Source organism: Catharus ustulatus, chromosome 5 (assembly GCF_009819885.2).
Source record: "Catharus ustulatus isolate bCatUst1 chromosome 5, bCatUst1.pri.v2, whole genome shotgun sequence".
Taxonomy (NCBI): domain Eukaryota; kingdom Metazoa; phylum Chordata; class Aves; order Passeriformes; family Turdidae; genus Catharus; species Catharus ustulatus.
The window spans coordinates 71,635,860-71,655,270 of record NC_046225.1 but is presented as its reverse complement, the minus strand read 5'-3'; the positions used below and the strand labels follow the sequence as shown (position 1 = coordinate 71,655,270).

Below are 19,411 nucleotides of genomic sequence, written 5' to 3'. Positions count from 1 at the left end.
AGCTAAAATCCAAGACCCATGAAAGTAAAACTTCACCAACACACTGGTGAAACCAAGTGGAAGATTGAGAAATTTCCCAGACGAACTCTCTGGTTGGCAGCAGCACTCCAAGCCTGTCACATCCCTGCAATTTACATTCCTGCAGCCTAATTTTTTATCCTGCACACTCCAGTTTGGTGACATTTCCTCTGAATAACACCTGCCTCTGGTTTGATCTGTTGGGTAAGAATTACTCGGTTTGATTCTGCTTGTGAGAAGGCATCACAGGGGTGCCGGAATGCTAATTACAACACATGCAGCTTTTGGAATCCAGGTGTGGATTCTCCTGGAAAAGGGAGGCACCAGGAGCGGCCCTGGGCACAGGGCAGCCACGAGAGGGCACGCTGGGCTTTCCCTCGCTCTTCCAGGAGCAAGTTATTCGAGAAAAGCAGGCAGATCTTCAGTGCAGTTATGTAAAACACCATTCCTCTTAACATCCATCCATCCTGCAAGAACAGGCTTTGATTTCCACAGAAGTGGCTAGTCAGATTCGAAGTTATTGTCATATGACTGAAATAGATCTCTTATGTCAGTCAGTCAAAACAGAATGGAGGATGTGAGTCATGCTTTGCAAAAAGCAGGAAGTTTGGTTTTGTTGGCACAAATTTTTAATACAGAGAGAAAATGATAGGGCTGTGTTGCCATGTTTCTCATAAGGATTCAAGAATAACGTTGTCCATCCCTTGGAGAAATGTTTCCAAAACAACAAAAATAAGAGCTTTTGCATCTGATTATTATTCATTATTCCTCCGTGCCACGGAATCGAGGCGGAGTCTAGAAGAAAACGTGTACTCTGGTGAAAACTGCCAGATCCTCCCCAAAATTAAAGGCTGCAATTGGAAAGCTGCAGATCTGCAGGTCCCTCCCACAGGGGGAGGGAACACAAGAAAATGAGGTCATGCTCATGGGTGTGAGAGGGACAGTGCGACGGGGTGAGTGCTGTGTTGCCTTAAGTATAATAAAAACATCATGACCCAGCACAAAGGTAGAAGTGCAAGGCTAGTCGTGACATATCCTGATATTCTGGAATTTTCTGGGCTCTGTGGTTATGTCTCTGAGTCCCCCAAATAAGGGGTGGGACAAGAGGTAAGTTACTGTAAAAAGCATGGCAAGGAATTAGCCTTTCTTCATTGTCTAGAAATATAAAGGAGTTTAAAATTTAACTAAATTTACCCTTCAATGTGACTCTTCAAAACATCAGCATGCACGAAAAATGAATTTAAATGGAGACAGGTGCAGGGGAGGGCAAGTTAGAGCAGAGAGCCAAATGTGTAAGGGAAGAATAAAAGCCTTTGGCTTGGTTTGCCTAGAGAAACAAGGAATTTGATTGCTCTTTATAAACATATGAACGGGTAGACACTCAAGAGAGAGGAGTTATCTAAATAAAGAAAATAGTAGCACAAGACCATATGGGTACAGTAATAAAATGTCATTTAAGTTACTAAAAATAATGTGCTGTTTGGTGTGTGGCACAAGGTAAATTCTTTTAGACTTTGTTATAATGAAGGAAGTAAAAAACCCAAACAAAGATCCCTGGATTGCAATTCAGTGGCTGGCTGGGGAGCAGTGTTTGTGACCTGAGTTTGCACACACCTGCTGCTCTAAAAGAGCTGTGTTTCCAAATCATCAGAAAATAAGAGTGCAAGCAGGAAGAAAAAAAAAGTCTAAAGATGATAATTATGAGCTCTTTTTAAAGAATTAATTGGGCAATCAAAGAGCCACAACTTCAAAACTAAGAGAGAAAAAAAAAACACTGACAACTCTTGTTTTATTAATGGACTGGATAGAGTGAGTAAAATTAAAAAAGAGATAGCCAAAATGGAGAAGGCAGGAAATAAGAAAGTGTTGGTATAAATGAGAAGCTGTGAGAAGCAGAGTAGTTATTGGAAGTGAAGCCCATCAAAGGAAATCCATAGCTGGCAAGGCTAAATCCCAGAAAACCCCAGAAGTGAATGGTACAGGCCCATTACTAGCTGGACATGATCAAAATGTCAATACCAATGCAGAAGTGTTCATTGAACATTTATGATCTATGTTTGTAAAGAAGCAGAAGATACATGTGGGGGGTGACTTGGCAGTGATGTGATTAACCTCAGTGCATTAGTGGCCAGTGCAGCTCTTGCCTTCCAGGGATATCTGTGGCCCAGGAGGTTGGAAACAGCTGACTGCAGAGATCCCTTGGGTGTTGACATTCTTCTTTAGTGAACCTTGATAGACCAGGGCAGTCCTAGGAGGCTAAAAAAGTGCCAGGTTGGTGCCTGTCTTCAGGAAAGGAGGCTGCACGATATGGAGTAAATGTAGATTTAATAATATCAGATCTATGGATAATGTTCTGGATAAATACCAAAAAAGGGTGTTATGTCACTCATTAAAGAATTAGTAATGCCAGTCAGAGGTCTAACACAAATCTCATTTCATGCTTCTAAAAGACAACAAATAATTAAATTGACTCCAAAAGGTGGTAATAAACTTTTTAAAGCATTTTTACTCAGGGTTGCACAATATTTTAATTAAACAGGGTAATAAAGCATCAGTGAAGAATATATTAAACATTGATCACAGAGATTATTTTTTTATAAGTGGTTATAAATCACTATTGAGTAAGGCTACTTCTAAAGGGACCCTCCAGGATCATATGTGCTGTACTACACACACACATAATCAATATTTTCATTAGTCATTTGGAAGTAAATACAAAATCAGCCCTAATCCAATTTGCAGATGACATCCTCATCAGTTGTACCATCAGCGGTACCATCAGGACGACAAGGACTGTTCTTCAAAGTAAAAATACTAGGATAAAACTAATCCTGAAGGGAGCAATTATATATAATATATGTCATTTATATCAAGTATATCACAGAGATTCACAGAATGACTCGGGTTGGAAGGGACCTCAGAGATGAGCTCGCCATGGCAGGGACACCTTCCACTGCACCGTGTCCCTCAGAGCCCCATCCAGCCTGGCCTGGAACACTTCCAGGGACGGGAGATTCACAATGTCCCAGGACTGATCTGTGGAGGCACCGTGAGTTTAAGGTACCACAGGGGCATTCTGAGCCTGTTACAACACCCGGCCGAAGTGCCGGGGCTGCTGGCCATGGGGCTGTGTGAGCTGGGTGGGCACAGAAAGCCCTCAGAAAGGTGGGGTCACCTGCGGTGAGCACAGGCCGGTCTCGTACCGCATGAACAGCCCGGGGGCACACCGAATGACAGAACCAATGGGGCTGCACAAGACCTCCGAGCTGACCGAGTGCCACCTCTGTGCCAACACCCCGTGGCACTCAGTGCCATGTCCGCTCTCCCCTCAGTGCCCCGGGCGCTCACTCCCTCACGGCCCCGTTCCCGCCCGACCGGTCCATGCCGCCCCGGGATAGGGGGAGCCACTTTCTGTGCCCGCCCCCCCGCGCCGGGTGGTGCGCGCCGCTGGCCCCGCCCTGCCGGCGCCGAGGAACAGCCACGTCTCCAGCCCGGCCGAGGAAGGGGCGGGGCCGCGCCGCCCGCGCGCCAGGCGGCAGCCAATCGGAGAGCGGGCCGGTGAATCATGCGCTCGGCGATTGGCCGGCGCGGCGGTAGAGGAGGGGGAGAGAGCGGCGTGGCTCCCATTGGCCCGGCGGGCTCTGTTGACAAACACCCAGCTCCGCCCCGCCCCCCGCCCCCGGGCGCGCCAATCAGAAGGAAGCGGCGCGCTGAGCGGCGTGGTGGCGGACCAATGGGGTGCGTGTCCGCCTCGCAGGGGCGGGTGCGCGCGGGGTGCCGGTACGTGGCGGGCGGGCGTGGCGCGGCGGGCAGGGCTGCGCGCGCGGCGGGTGCCCATTCTGTGGCGGCGACAGCGGCGACAGCGACAGCGGCGTTCATGTCCTAACGGGTGGCGTCGGCGGGCGAGCCGGGCCCCTCCATGCGGGGGCCGCGGGGCCGCAGCGCTCTGGCCGCCTTTGCGTTGCTGGTGCTGCTGGGGGTGGCGGCGGGCGGACCGGAGCCGCGGCCGATCGATGCTGCGGCTGTGGAGGCCGCGTTCGGGCTGGGGGCGGCCGCCGCTCCCGCCGCTCTGCCCGCTGGTTCCGCGGACGTGACAGTGGAGGACGATGAGGGCGGTGTGGCCCCCGCGGCGCCCGGAGAGCAGGAGGCTGAGGGCAGCGGAGAGGCCCGGACCGGCAGCAGGTGAGCGGGGGAGGGCGGTGACCGGGTGGGGATCAGTGCTGGACGGGGCGTTCAGTGCCCGGGTGAGAGTGCGGGGTCGGTGTCTGGGGTGAGGGTCATGCCTGGGGCTGGCAGGAGAGAGTGTGGGTGCCTGGGATGGCTGTCGGGACTGGGGACCCTGACGGGGGTCGGTGGCTGGGTGGGGGTCACTGACTGGGTGGGGGGATCGGTGTGAGGCGGCTGAGGTGGGGTCAGTGCCTGGGGAGGCTGAGGAGTGTCTGGGGCTGGTTAGGGGGAGTATCAGTGCCTGGGATGGGGATCAGTGGCTCGGACTTTGCAGGATGTCTGGGACTGGGGTCAGTGCTCCCACGTGGAGGTGCTGGGCAGGAGGCTCGGGTCCGGTCTAGGGGTGCTCGGGGGACAAGGGGGCAGTGTCCAGGGTCGCTGTCTGGGGATGCTGCGGGGAACACGACTGAGTCCAGGCTGGGAATCAGCAGCTGGGCGTGTTGGAAAGGGGCACTGCGTGGAGAAAGGGCTGCAGCGTCCCGGGGGACGCGTGTGACGGACGGGACCGTGCAGGAGTGCGGGGCTTGGACGGGAAGGGCGCTGGGATGGGTCGGGAGTGTTGGAGTGGGAAGAGTCGGGGGGAGGGATTATCGTACATGGAATGGTGCTTGGCAAAGCGATGAAGTAAGGGTGTCGTGGGCTGGGCTGTGGGACACGCAGGGAAGTGTCCCAGGGCCGGAGGAGGGTGCAGGGAGGAGGGGTGGGAGACACGAGTCCCGTGATGGGGCTGGGGTAGCGCCACAGGGATGGACAGGCTGGACAATGACAAAAAGAGACTTGGGGACCTCACTAGCGCTGAGATGCTTGTTCTTCACGCGGTTGTTAGCAAGGAGAAAGGGTGTCTTAGTTCTTAAACAAACAAGCTGCCCGTGTCACGCTATGTGACATCTGGCCCGCTGCTTACCCTGCTAATACCACGTCTCGATGCCTTGCGTGCCTCGGTCCCAGGTGGCAGCTCTGTGCCTGCGGGGAGGGGACCCTAAAGCACCTCTAGTCCAAACTCTTCCCAATACCCACACCTCACAGGTGTTCAGAGCACGCTGTCCCTTTCTGTCACTGTTTTGTTTTAAAGAAAATGTTCCCCCGTGTACTTAATCGTCTGTTCAGCGCAGACACTGGAGTGTGCCTGAGGGGAAGCCAAACATGCAAGGCAAATTGATGAACAAGTTTCAGAATATAACAAGGGGAAATAAAATACTTAATAACTGCGTGTGGCAAGAAGCTCCGGCAGAAGGAAGACTTAGATGAATGACTCAAGTGCAGAAATGTTACTGAGCTGATTCCAGTCTGTTTCTGAATTGGCTGAGAAGGATGAGGTGATAAGCCACAGCTAGAGTTTAAAGGAAGAACAGTATGACTAAATACCTGCTGTATTTGAAAACATGAAAGTGAATAGCCCAGAGCTTGTTTTCAGTATGCCCAGGCATTCAGTTCAAACAAGAAACTGGCTGATGACCTGGCACCCTGTTTTCTTGGAGGACAGTCTCAACAGTTACCAACAGGAACATTCTTTTGTGTATCAGGTGATCAGAATGCCTCCTGGTTTATTGCAATTCTACTGTATTCAGTTTTTGATAGGACCCTTGTTTATTTAGCCTGGAAAAAATTTAAAAATACATTTTCTGTTTGCCTTCTAGAGCTAAGTAGAATACACTAAAGATGTTCAATGTAGTAAATTAAGCCTGAGATTAAATGTAGCTGCTCTGTAATTGATTAGTATGTAGGAACAGATTTGTTGTCATCAAATAAAAATAGAATGGCTGCCTGGCCATAGTGTTTGCCTGCATTTCTTTATTTTTTTTATCTGTGTTTCTGAGATCTCCACTCATCTCAGCTAATTGTTCTTCAGCAATACCCAGGCAATATAGAGGTCAATATAATCTGGGAAAAAAAAGAACAAAACCAAAGCTCCAACTGTCTTTGCTGTAGGCAAATGAATATAATCATCTTGGTTTGAAGATTTATTTTTTCTATAAGAAAATAGGAGGATTAGTGATTTACTGTGCTCTTTACATACAAGCAGGCAGGGTTTGCTGTTGGAATAGCTGCTTAGAGTTGAAGTTTTACAAACAGCCATATTTGCAATGTCCCAATGGACTTTTGAGGGTTTTAGGTTTAATGATTCTTTTAAACTGAAACTGTGGTAAATGTACTAAGATGAGTTCTGGGTTTTTTTTCTGACATAAGCAACTTACATGAAGAAATGCAAAGTTTGGTGAAGTGAAAGGGTGCACTGAAAAAGGGTGAACTAAAGAAGTGTTCCTCCTCTGTCCTGTTTGCAACTTCCCTTGCTATCTTAGCCCTTTTGTTTGTAGGTAAATCATACCTTCACTTCTGTAAGGTAGAACAGCACTGTGCTCAGGCCTGTTGATCTCAGAAAATGGGGCTGTGTCCATGACAAAAGTTTTAAGGCACAGGACTGGCTTTTTATCAATGTATGTGGAAGTTTGCAGTAGATATTTTGCATAATTTGAAGGGGGAACATTAGCACTGTCCTGGAATAACAAGTTCCTGTATGTGGGTGAAAGAGGATAGGAACTGGTGAGAAAACATTTTCATTCAGCCATAGAGGCTGTTTTTAGCTGGTTGGGGTCAGGGAAGTGTGTCCAGATGTGCTTTCATAGTGACAAAGTGCAAATAAAATCTAACTATACAACATTAGCTTGTTCTCTGCCAGCTGCTCCAATTACTGATAACTCTTTATGCTCCATGAGCTGGCCCCTTGCTGTACTCCTGCTGTTGGCAATCTATAAGGGCCCAGAAGGGATTTTGGCCTCCTCCATTCCCTGGTTCACAATAGGAGAAATGCAGTTCTTCATTTTACTGATGTTTATTTTTCAGGTGATGGATCCTGGCATTTAAGTGAAAGCCTTATTTTGAGTGATTTCTTTTTGTATCTTTTTTGTTTTGGTCCAGGCTTTTGGAGAGTACTGAATTATGATTTTGTGGTATTGGTGATAGGGTTTGTTTGTTGTTTTTTTTTTCCTTATTTTATATCCCTGTGATGTGATTCACTCCCTGTTATAGTCTGTGATTTACTGTCAACAAGTATCAACACAGCCTTGATGCTGTTTGTCTCTATCCTCCTCACTTCCTTGGTGTTATAGTTGTGACTTTTGACCTTAAGCTGGGTAATATTTTGTGTTCTCCCTTCTCAGAAGGGAATCCGGTTTGGTAGTGTGTTCCTGGAAGCTGGCTTCTTTGGTCAAGGCAGTCTTTCAGCTTGACCCCAGCCAGGAAGTGATGTTGATTAAACCAGTGATAAGGTTTTCAGAAAATAAAAGAGTTTATCAGGCCTAACCAAAATAGAAACTCAGTCAGGAATTCCTTTTACTTTCAGTTTGTCAATCAGTTGGCCCAAAGATGCATCAAAAATACTGATTTTTCAGTTTAATGTAATGGAATTACAGGAATTGCAGCCCTGACATCTCGAGCCAGCAAAGGCTGGCAAACAGGTGGCTGAAAGGACTCTCTTTATTCTGGAACTGTGGCTGTATTCTGCTCGTGTTTCTAAGAATTTGATGTAAGAATTGGTATGATACACTCCAGTAAACCCACAGTGGCATTGTGGGGTGACAAAAAGCAAGTCACCCACCTGTTTGTTTTTAAGCTCTGAAATATTTTCTTCAAGTAGTTCCCTAAATTACTTTTATCATAATGTGTTAATTTAGTGTTTGGTTAGACTACCTGAGCAACAAAAAGATCTCATCACCACTTCATGCTCCCAGTACACAAAGCTGCAAGCACTGGGATCTCACAGAGAAAGGGAATGGAAAATCTGACAGTGAGAAAGTAACACTAGAGAGAGTTGGGCACAAATTTCAGACCTTACACCAATCAGAGTTCAAGTGAGGGGGTTTTAACTTACTGGAGTCCATCAGAGAGGAGGAGAACAGGTATTAAGATTTCAACTCATAAACAAATAGAGTAAGGACTAAAAGATTTTATCAGAAGAGCAAGGTATTTTAGCTCTTTTTTTTCATGGTATGTGGTACTGCTGAAGAGCAAGATGAAGCTGGAACCAGAAATGTGGCTATTTAGTTGAAAATTAATCACTTATTAAAAAAGCAGACAGAAATGTGTGTTTTTCTTATACCTGGTTCTAGTTCCAAAGGCAGCCACACCTAAGATTTATCCAGAGCTGGGCTGATTGTGCTCCTCTGTCTCATGGAAGTGTTTGCTCAGTGGGTGAAACAAAGTCCATTCTGCAGCTGGGGACAAACCAGGGGGACAAACCCGAGTGCCTCTGCAGCAAAGAAAAGCCAGGATTTCACAGTGTGCACAAGTGCTTGGTTAAACCAGTTCCTCCAAGTGTGTGCTGCTGGCACAAAGGTTTCCCACACTCCCCTCCTCTTTCCTAATCAGCCAAACTTAAAACTGAAGTGTGGTTACAGCACAGTTTGGGTGGCTGGAGGTCAGGGTGCAGGCACAGATTCTAAAACTGATATCTCGAGTGGTGGTGGAGAGGCTTAAATAGCGAGGTAGCTCCTAGGGAAGGTTGAGGTTTGCATCTGGTGGGGGAAGATAATACAGAAATGTGAGATACAAAGGCATGAAACATTGGTTACTTGAGGGAGAAGCCAAACAGGAAGAATTAGATAAAGGAAAACAAAGGGAGTACACGGGGAAAAACATTCCACAGCGTGATTTTAGGATTTGTCTCTTCTCTAGTATGGCTGCCAAAATTCTCTTCATTCTAGCTGCATTTCTACCTCTTTTTATAACCTAGTTGTCAGGAGAATAAACATAAAACTTAAGTAGACCCACTTGGAATAATATTTTTTATGCAATGCTAGAGGGTTTCAGATAAATTGTTTTACCATAAAGCAAACAGATTGTGTTAAATATGTGTCCAAGGCCTTTAGTGTGTGAGTACTTGTTTACAGTACTTGAAAATAGTCAGTCTCCTGCAATCTGGTTTATTATTAACCCAATCTTCATTTCTGTACATTGGAAAAAGTGTTTGTAATCAGCTTATAAACTTACGTCTTCTACTGTGCAAATATTTGCACAATTGGTCTTTTTCTAACAGTTCCCTAAACTTAGCTTTTGGGGGAATGTGATGCTTGGCCACCTTCAGAAGTAGGAGCTGCTGTGGCACTTTTGGAACAGGTTAAAGATATCTTTATTTTTCTCTTAATTAGTAGGGTAGTGCTATAAACATTACAAAATCCTGTAAATTGTGTGGGTTACTTTAACATGTAAAACAGCCATGTTTTACACGTTTTTGTTAGAGGTGATGTAATGAGCCACTCTCCCCAAACATGTTTTTAGATCATGATTTCAGCAAACTAATAACCCTTCATTTCCTCCCTAAATTCCATGTTACTACACCATTAACTTTGGACAAGTGAATATATTTGGCCAGAGCTTTACACAATAATTTATTGTGCCTTATTGTTTAAAGAATAATGCACAAGTCTGTGTGTGCACTACCAGCCCCCTGCCCTTTCACCCTCACCTGAAACTGGTTAATCTCCCCATCAGTTCATTTGCACAGTTCCTTATTCTCACTGAAAACATCACTATAAAGGTCCTTCTGGGTCACTAGATCCAGCCCCCCTCAGTGCAGGCAGCCTGTGAAGTGATCAAGTTCTACTCCCTCTGCCTTTGAAGATTGGTGAGCTGCTGCAAGCCAAACTGACAACACAATCCCCGCCTTTTCAGGTCAGAGAGAAACAATCTTCAAGGGAAAAAACCAGCTCTTCAGAAATGCCTTGTCAGTGCTTTGTCTCTGATGTGTTGTTTATTTTGTTCGTTTGTTTATTTTAATTTAGCTCTAGCCCAACCAGAAGTGCTTATTCTAATTGTACAGCTCTGTAAGAAACAAGATTTACTGAAATTGAGGAGCTTCAGGCACTGTAGCCTGCCATGGCCCTGTATCCCCAGACATCAGGCTAATTAAAGCCTAAGCTGCAAAACCCAGTTTGGTTGCTTTGTGGTCTGCAGGTGTTGGAGGTTGTTTGTAGTGCCCTGTATGTGCCTTTGTTTTATTCAGAGACTTACAAAACATCCCACAAGTTTGATGTTTCATCCAAAATCATTGAAAACTTAGTTACAACTTAATATTTCTTACATCCTGATTGGCTGGGTTAATAGTTTTGGGTTTAGATTGTTTTGAAAGGATGTATTAAAGATCAGTTTGGAAGGGCCTGGAAGAAGTGGGGTCCATACTGTTTGTATAAACATCTCCAAAAAGATGATCTCATTCAGTATTGTAGTGGTAACATCTGCATGCAAGAGCAAAAAGACAACTGCCTTCCTCTGAATCTCAACTCTGAAAGTGCCTTACAACATGGAATTAGTTTATGACATCCAGCCAGAGAATTCAGCTCTTCTCTCTATTGTTGGTCTGGGTAGAGCTACTCACTTGAATTGCTTTTCTGCAGAATGTAGAGACTTAACTTAAGGGTTGGAGTTGGATTTGGATTTTACTGAGAATAAAAGGCAGCTATTAGGTGAAATCCATCCTGCTGTAGTTTTGACTGTGAATATTTCCAACTTGCAGATCTCTTGTAATTATCAGCACTTTGGATGGACGGATTGCTGCACTGGATCCAGAAAACAGTGGGAGAAAACAGTGGGATCTGGATGTGGGATCAGGTTCTCTTGTGTCATCCAGCCTCAGTAAGCCAGAGGTAAGGCTTAATTTCTTTCCTGACTAAATCTTTAAAAATGGAGATCTGTAATAAAAGAAATGCAGCTTCCTCCCTGTGTGGTAGATGTTAAATAACGGAGCAAACACCTACGAAACTTTGCCAGTACTGTTCTCAAACTTTTTTTTTTTTTTAAGTGCTTACATCATGTTGCCATTTCAAACTGGAGTGTGTCAGCATTTCAGCCTTGGGATTGATGTATTTGATAACTATCAAACCAGATGATGTAACTGAGTTGGGGAATTGTATGTAATTGCTGATTGAAAACAAGTTACTTGTAATTTCAAGCAAATGAAAGGATCATCTGCTTTGTATTACTAGACTATGTCTTGGCAAGTACTGGCTTTTTTTTTCCCTCAAGAAAAGCAAAAGTCCTTGTGACTTAATAAATGAACAAAGGATTGTTTTGGGTGTTTTATACTAGATAAGCAGGCTGCCTGTGAAATAGAATGTGTTAGCAATTAAACAGAGTGCTGAAGGTCACCCTGAAGTACTGAGTGGTAAAGGGTTGCATCACTTCTTGCTGATGAACTGTAAGGAGAAAATCTTGAGTTCAGTTTCTTGTTTGGTGCTATTGGCCACCATCAGTTTCAATAAACGAGGCTAAAAATTAGAAGGATTTTTTTTTCCTTTTTTTTTCTTTTCCTGCACTGGACAGATCTTTGATTCATTCTCTCCTAGAATTAGGAGGAATGAAAACACCAACAAAGAGATAATTTGTGATGATAACACACCACAGAAGTACACAGTTCTTCCCTGTCAGGGATGGTTGGATTTGATGACCAGTCCTGTATCATGCTTTTGCACAATGAGCATCAGAGAATGAAAGTTGAGCTCAGGATAATTCAGACTGCATGACTTTATTGCTTGTAGTTCTTTGTTGCTGTCTGTGGACATGACCTCTGTTTCAGTGTAAAGAAGTCAAAGGAAAGATGGGGTCTGTTGCTGAGAGCTGCTAATGAGTATCTCAGTTGCAGCAGTAATGTGAATGTTTATTCATGTTTCTTTGTTTCTGAGAGAGAATTTTATTTATGGATGCAGCTTTGTGAGATTTGTTCAGGTGTGTTTTTGTGGTTTAGCAGAATCACTGTAGGAAAAGAATCTTTTCATAGAAGAATCATATTTCCCCCCAAAATATGTTTAAGGGCAGAATGGAAAAGAATACAGTAGAGACAACTGTAGACAGAACTGTGAAGAGCTCTTTGAGGTGGAAGGTGTCAGTGGTGGTGTGATCCTTCATAAATGTTCTCAGTAGTAGATAAATAGAATACTGAACTATTACCTGCTGCTGCAAATAGTTTCTGATGCCCACATGAAAACAGAACCAGTGGTTATGGAAAGCACACATTTGAAATCTGTGCAAATATAAACTTTATTTTTTCACTACAAGTTAAGTCACAAGCCCTGGTTTCTAAAGATTTTGGGAGTGTAAGCATTTCCAATGGTACAAGTTCTTTTTGCAAATACAGATTTTGTCACTCAACTGTCTGTCCAGCATTTTGATCTTTTTCCAGTGTGGTATGACTGTAGAAACCAAAGGTTGGGGTTTAGACAACAACAATTGCAGTTTGTCCATCTGATATTTAATTCCCTTCTGTGATTACAAGTCAGTAGGTTATGGCAGTCATAAAAATACATTTTTAAAGAGCATTTGTTATGTCTAGAGGAAGTTGGAAGTTCAGATGGGCTTTCAAATTGTTTCATTTCTACACCTGTGGCCAGTGACACTGAAGGATTTTGGCAGAGCCTATGAGGTAACTAATTTTGGAACGAAAAGGTCATTTTGGACTTTTAGAAGCTGTTAAATGTTATGAATATGAGCCTTTTTAGACTTCTTACTGTCATGTAAACAAAGGCTGTTAAGACAGAATTTAACAAACATGATGAAAAGTGATGAATACTCTGAATAAACTGCACTTAAATATTTAAGTGTTTAATCTGCTGTCAGTAATCAGCTGAAAGACTTCATGCAGTGAATCTAGGTACTTACTTAAGTGAGTAATTTGCCTCGTTAAAATTGCTGGGAAAATTCTGGTTTGGGTCAAAATACTGATACTGGCATGTGACCTGTTGAACGTTTTTGAGTCCTGAGGCTTTTCCTTTCTATTCCAGCATTTCTGAAGTAACAAAGATTTCTGTGCTCGAAACCACAATATTAATCATAAAGCAGTAACATTATGTAAGCTGTTAAATTACATCTTCTTGCAAGAAATGGCAGATGAGGAACTCTGTGTTACACTTGCAGTGACAAAGATTTGAGTTCTTTCAGAGCAAGGAAAGTGTGTGCTGCTGGGTCTTAATTGTTTTGATGAGGGTTTTTTAACTATCTCAAATTTGAGTATAATGAACTGGAGTTTCAAGTCCTGATGCAAAAGCATGAATTTAATTTCCAAGTGCCTTTTAAGAATAGACATTAGATCTTCAAACTTCCAGTGTTTAATAGAACTGTAGTTAACTTCCTTTGCCTAACTGTAAAATGTCAACCTGGCTGTCTGGAGCTCGTGTGTTAATTAGGAAAGTGAGGCAGTGAAATTTCAAATGTTCCAGCAGCTCTGTCAAACGCTTCAGATCTTGAAACTACTGCTTAAGACACTGACAAGTGAGATGTTCATCATTTGTCATGTGAACAGATCAATTAGAAAGGAAAGGCTGCTGAAGTATTAATTGTGTGTCTGGGTAACTAAAATGCTAAAATTCTTTCCTTGGCCCTGAGCTCCAACATAAACAAATTGTGGTTGGACTGCCAATGCTGAAAAGTTGACTTTGCTGTGCAGGCTTGTGCTTGAAAATTTAAAAACTGTGTTTCCCTATCCATTGTTTTAAAGTGGAAAAACCTTTCTCTATAAAAGCCTGGTTACAACTCCCAGGTTTTCCTGTTGCCTGCATGTAAAGATTGCATGATGAAGTTCACAGTAAAATCATTGAATCACAGCTTTTCTAAAAGAGAGCTTAATTGTAATAAAAACACTTTGTTCTTTAAAATTTGGGTTTGTAATTAATGCACTGTCCATACTTAGAAAAGAATACTTTTGGGAGAACAGTGTCTTGCATTAATGATTCTTAATTATAGTGAAGGTGGAGAACTACTTGAGAAGCAGTGGGGAAGGTTCATAGCACATTGTTTGCTGATGAGAATGATTCATTCTTTTACCTGCAAGCTTCAGACTAAATTACTTAATGGCCACCAGTCAGAGTTGTTTCAGTGCTCTGGCAGAGGCTGCACTGGGATGGACTTGATAAAAGTACCTCCTAGTTGGGTGTTACAGACTAATCCCTAAGTAAGCATCTTATTTCCTTATTTGAGACATTGAAGATCATGGGACAAAATCAGTATCAGCTCACAAGGCTGACATTTACTGCAGAGTAAACATACCACTGTATCCTGGAAAAATGGAATCATCTGATCATGCCATGTCACCACATCTGTCAACATTCTTACTCCAATAAAGACTCTCATGACCTTTGTATTGCATTGTGTGTACATGTATATATATAAACATAAATGCATATTTTTATTGTGTTAGCCACATAAAATCAACTTTTCTACAAACTTAGATGTCTGTGTCATCTGTTTTGGACATAGAGTGGCATATTTTTCTAGAATAGCCTAGTATTATGTTTTTTTCTTCAGAGACATATGGAGAGGTAAAGAAGTTTTATACTGAAGTAATCTGAAAACTCACTGCATTGTTGGTGAAGTGAGCCCATAGAGACTTTGAGCAGACTGTTCCTTCTTTGCTTAGAGCAGTGAGTTGGAAAAGGATTTTGAAATCTCAATAAACTCCACTAGTGACTGGATTTAATGTACAGCATGAGTGTATCTTCTTTCTTTTTCCTTCCCTTCATCTGCATCATAAACCCTTCCAAATTTTCAGTGCTTTGGTTTCCCAAAAGAAATACAGAATTCTGCTGGGACCCACTTTAAGGTAGTGACTTGCCGGCTCTTTGTTGCACTTTGGATAAGCCAACTTCTGTGGCCACACAAGCCAGAGAAGAGCCCAAATCTGTCTTGGGTTGCTTTGGGAACACAAGAGGAAACTCAGCAATTCCCATCCTTTGACCTCTTACACTCAGGAAAAGAGGAAGTGCAAAATCTACATTGAAATGAGTCAGGGCAAGGCAAGAGGTCAAAATGCTCTTTGAGGGCCTTGAATTGTGAATTCTGTTATGTGCCCTCCCGGAGGTTCAGGGAGGGTAAATAATTGAACAGTGTCTTTGAAAGAATCAGGAAAGTCTCATCCACCTCTACAGCAGTATTTTATTAGTTTGAATAAACTTACGTGTTTGTTTGGTTCATGGCTTTCTATTATAGTTATTTTTTGGTTGAGTCACTGTCTGTAAATATCATCCAAGGGAAAGCTGATAGTGTTTGTCTTGGATATGGGTGGGGAACACTTAAGACTGTCAGACACTTTCAGTGAAAACACTGAAAAGGTTATTATAGCAGCTGTTAAATGCTGTGATGAATATTAGGAATTTATATTAATCCTGCATTAAATTGTTCTAACAATTCACTGGCCAAACAAATAGGAGATTTTTTTTAAACTACATACATTCTGAAAAAATATCTTCGTTCTGAATTCTGCTTAAAAATGAAAGCCTCTGTGTCTAGTTCACTGTTAGTAATTTTAACTCTTAATCTTGGGTTCATCTTAAAACATCTGGAATGGGACAGGCCAGCAACACAAACAATCTTTCCTGCTTAGCACATGGACTTGTCTCTGTGCACCATCCAGGCAGCTCACAGGAGGTTCAGACTTTCATGTACAGAGAATAGCAAGTTGGTTCTCTGTGAGGTGTTTGAGTGTGTAACAAAGGTTTTTAAAGGGCAGCTTTACTCAACAAAGAATAAAATTTTTAAAATATCTATTCATGCTGGAAAATTACTTTCCAGCTGCAGTATGTTCTGAGCAGTTGTAAAGCACTGTATTGCCACTCTTTTCAAACAGGCAGAGAGTAAATCTGTGCTCTGGTTATTGAGGTGACTAAACTGGGGGAAATACATTTCCTTGTAGGTAAACTGGTATAATTTCAGTTATCTGAAAGAGTGTTCTAGTGTCCTGTAGTGACCTTTATTTTTGTGTACTACTGAGACTGCAGAACCACCAGAAGCTTAAATAGTTGGGGGTGTCATTCCTGTGGAGAAAGACTGGCACATCAGCTGGTTCTCAGCCACACAGGCTTTCTATAACAGGCATGAAATTAAACTGTGCTAAATGAAATACAAGATGAGGGGATTGATAACAGTGGTTTTGTTGTTGAAGGTTGGAGATGACCAGTTTAAAGCTGAGAAAACTGTGTACAGAGATATCCCTTGACAGGTTATCAGCTGCCATCTCCATTCCACTGCAGGGGAAGGAAATGTGATTCTGTGTTGCCTGTGGGCAGAGAGAGACAGATTAATGTCTTAAATGGTCCTGGAAAAGCTCATAATGAATAAGAAGTGAGTGTCCAGAATTGTACTTCAAAGGAAGATAAATTCTAATTGCAATTGAGGCAGAGAAGGCTATCAGGGGGAGTGGAGCCTGTGTTTTGCAGGAAGAGAATGGATGTGACTACTCTTAGCTACATGGATGTACTGGCATTCCTGATGGCACAAGTGGTTCTTTTCTATTGGTGGAAATATACACATGTGCACACAGAGATGACAGGCTTGGAAAACTTCACCAGAGACACCTGTGGATGTCTCAGTACAGCTTTTTGTTGCTTTCTTGGTGAAACTAAAATATAATTCATAATTCTCCTGAAAATAAACTCAGAGTGTTGTTTAGTACCCTGACAGCTGGAAGCTGTGCTTTTATAGGAAGCACAACCAAGTTTTTTAGTGGGAAATGGTAAACTTGAGGAAAAGGGGGATTGCTGAGAGCTGCCTGAGCTGAGTTGGTGGTTAGTGTGATGCAGGACCATCACACCACCCTCACAAGCAGGGCTGTTGCTTAGGTAAGCGGTGTTACGTATTTATCAAAACTGCACATCTTCAATCCTCTTAGTTTGGTGTCCTGTTCAATCAAAAAACCCAAGAACTTCCTGTAGCTGTAGCTCTGTGGCTGCCTTGCTGACACTGGTAGTTACAGTGATAAGGCCCAGAGGAGGTGCTGACACGTGTCCTTGCAGTGCTTTAAGGACGTTTTGCAGGATGACGATTTCCTGCAGGGGACTCGTGAGCAGCCACTCAACAGGATGTTGTGGCTTGTGAGATACAAAGCTCTGCAGACCAGGCCTCAGGTGATGCTCTGCTTTGAGCCAAGCCAGGAAAGTTTCTCAGAGTCGCTCTGTGTATGACCAGCTTTCATCTCATGCTCACAGCCACTGTCAAAATGCTCCAAATATTGGAAAGGCTTTTTATCATTCCCGTTATCCCTGGTTTTTTATTCTCTGTATAGTAGAATAACAGAATGGTTTAGGTTGGAATAGACCTCTAAGATTACAGAAGTACAGAGTGCAAGGGTTAACCCTGCACTGCCAAGGCCACCACTAAACCACATCCATAAGTGGCACATCCACAAGGCTTTTACATCTCCCCAGGCATGGTGACTCCACCACTGCCCTGGGCAGCCTGTTCCAATGCTTGAACAGCTTTTCAGTGAATAAAGTTTTCCTTACAGCCAATCTGAACCTTCCCTAATGGAACTTGAACCCATTCCTTCTTGTTCTGTTGCTTGTTTTTTGCAAAAAGAGATTGACTCCTCTCACCTGGCTAAAACTTCCATTCAGGTAGTTGTAGAGAGCAATAAGGTCTTCCCTGGGCCTTCTTTCTTTCCAGGCTAACTAACCACAGCTCCCCCAGCCATTTCTTGCAAGTCTTGTGGTCTGGACCCTCTACCTCCTGGGTTGAGGTAAGGGCAGGTAGAGAGCTTGTAATTTAATTGTGTATGGCCCACTGCACGTTTTGAATTGGCTGTTTAGGTGTTATTGGCAGTTCTGGTGTTTACAGATACTAAAATGGACCAACTCTACTACCTAGACAAATACCAGTTTCAGGTAATCAATAACTTAGTTGGAATACAGCTGTTCAAATACACAAAACATTTATTAACATTTATAACATTATTCAGAGCCTTTTTAAACTTTCAGGCTATACTTTTATCTATATAAAGAAGGGCCCATTTCAAGGGTTAAGCATTTTAGACAGTTCAGCAAATCATTCCTCTAGCAGCACAGCCACTGACATCTCATTTCCGAATTTCTTCTGGACTTTGTGCTCCTTAAGGAGGTAACTATTAATCTTTGTCAGACTCACTGCATGTTCATGCACTCTTTCTTTGCATCCTTGAAAGAGGAGACTGTGATTTGCCATTCTGTTCTCCTCCTGTATCAGCCTCTTTTCCTATAGGAGTTGCTTTGTGACTTTTTCACATGGACTCTGTGTCCTTATGTGCAAAACCATCCTGTCCATGCAGGGCCTGGGGAAGAAACACACAGGGTCCAGCAGAGGTCAGTTTGAATCCTGGTCTCCTGAAGTGCCATGAGCTTCTGCTGTTGTCCCTGCATGGATGCCAGGTGCCCACCAAAACCACTTTGTCACATCCCGAAAAATCTATTGAAATAAAGGCTCGTGGGTCAAGATGAGGGCAGGGAGAGATCATTCACCAGACACTGTCATGGACAAAGCAAACTCAATTCAGGGAAACCAGTTTTATTGCCAGTAAAACCAGAATAGGATAAGGAGAAATAAAACCAAATCTGAAGAAGACCTTCCCCCACCCCAGCCCTCCCAGGCTTAATTTCACCCTGATTTTCTCTCCCTCCATCCCAGAGTGGTGTAGGGGGATGGGGCATGGAGACTGCAGTAAGTTCATCACACATTGCCTCTGACACTTCTTCCTCCTCCTCACACTTTTCCCCTGCTCCAGTGGGGTCCTTCCCACCCCTGTAGCCCCCCCAATACTAAAGCCTTGCCATGCAAGCCAAAATACAAATACCAATTTTGCCATGCTGATGGATTTCTGTGTAGCACCTGATTTTGGAAAGGCAAGGCTTTGGGTAATTTTTTTTCCATTAATCCACTCCCTTATGTGCTGTTAGTTTCAAGGAGCTCAGTGATGGGCTCAGCAGCAGCAGCAGCAGCACTGGTTTCTCTCAGAAAGCACTGCTCTTAAGTTTCAGAAGACTTGTAGTCTTATTAATAAAACTTGCCATGTAAAAGAGGGGGATGGAATAATGTCAAAATAAAGTCTTAAAGCACCGTGCAGTTGGGGTTTTTTATTATTATTAAGGAGAACAGTTTTTAAAAGTCTGTTACCATGGCAGCAGAGCAGGCTGGCATCTCTGTATCTCAAACCCTCAAGTCTTGTTTGATTATGATTAAAGTAACGGTGGTATTTCAGTTTGCCTGCCTTCAGAGCTAGGGTCTGTGTGATTGCACAGCAAACAGTATTGGGTTCCTGATCTCTTTTGAGGGCAGAGCAGGAATAATTCTTTAAGGGCAAACTCAAGCTGAACAAGGTACTGTGCCCCTGATGTTGGAAAGGAGAATACAAGTCTCAAGCTGCTGTGCTGCTATCATCTGT

General features: G+C 43.4%; 1 protein-coding gene across 1 annotated transcript in view; it reads left to right on the top strand.

Annotated features, from left to right (window-relative positions):
* Positions 1-3,800: 3,800 nt before the first annotated feature.
* EIF2AK3 (eukaryotic translation initiation factor 2 alpha kinase 3) overlaps positions 3,801-19,411 on the top strand; it is a 41,722-nt gene continuing 26,111 nt past the window's right edge. The window contains exons 1-2 of the mRNA XM_033060277.1: positions 3,801-4,200; positions 10,754-10,883. Coding sequence (XP_032916168.1) covers positions 3,938-4,200; positions 10,754-10,883 — 393 coding nt within the window. The 5' untranslated portion in view covers positions 3,801-3,937. The remainder of the gene's footprint in view (positions 4,201-10,753; positions 10,884-19,411) is intronic.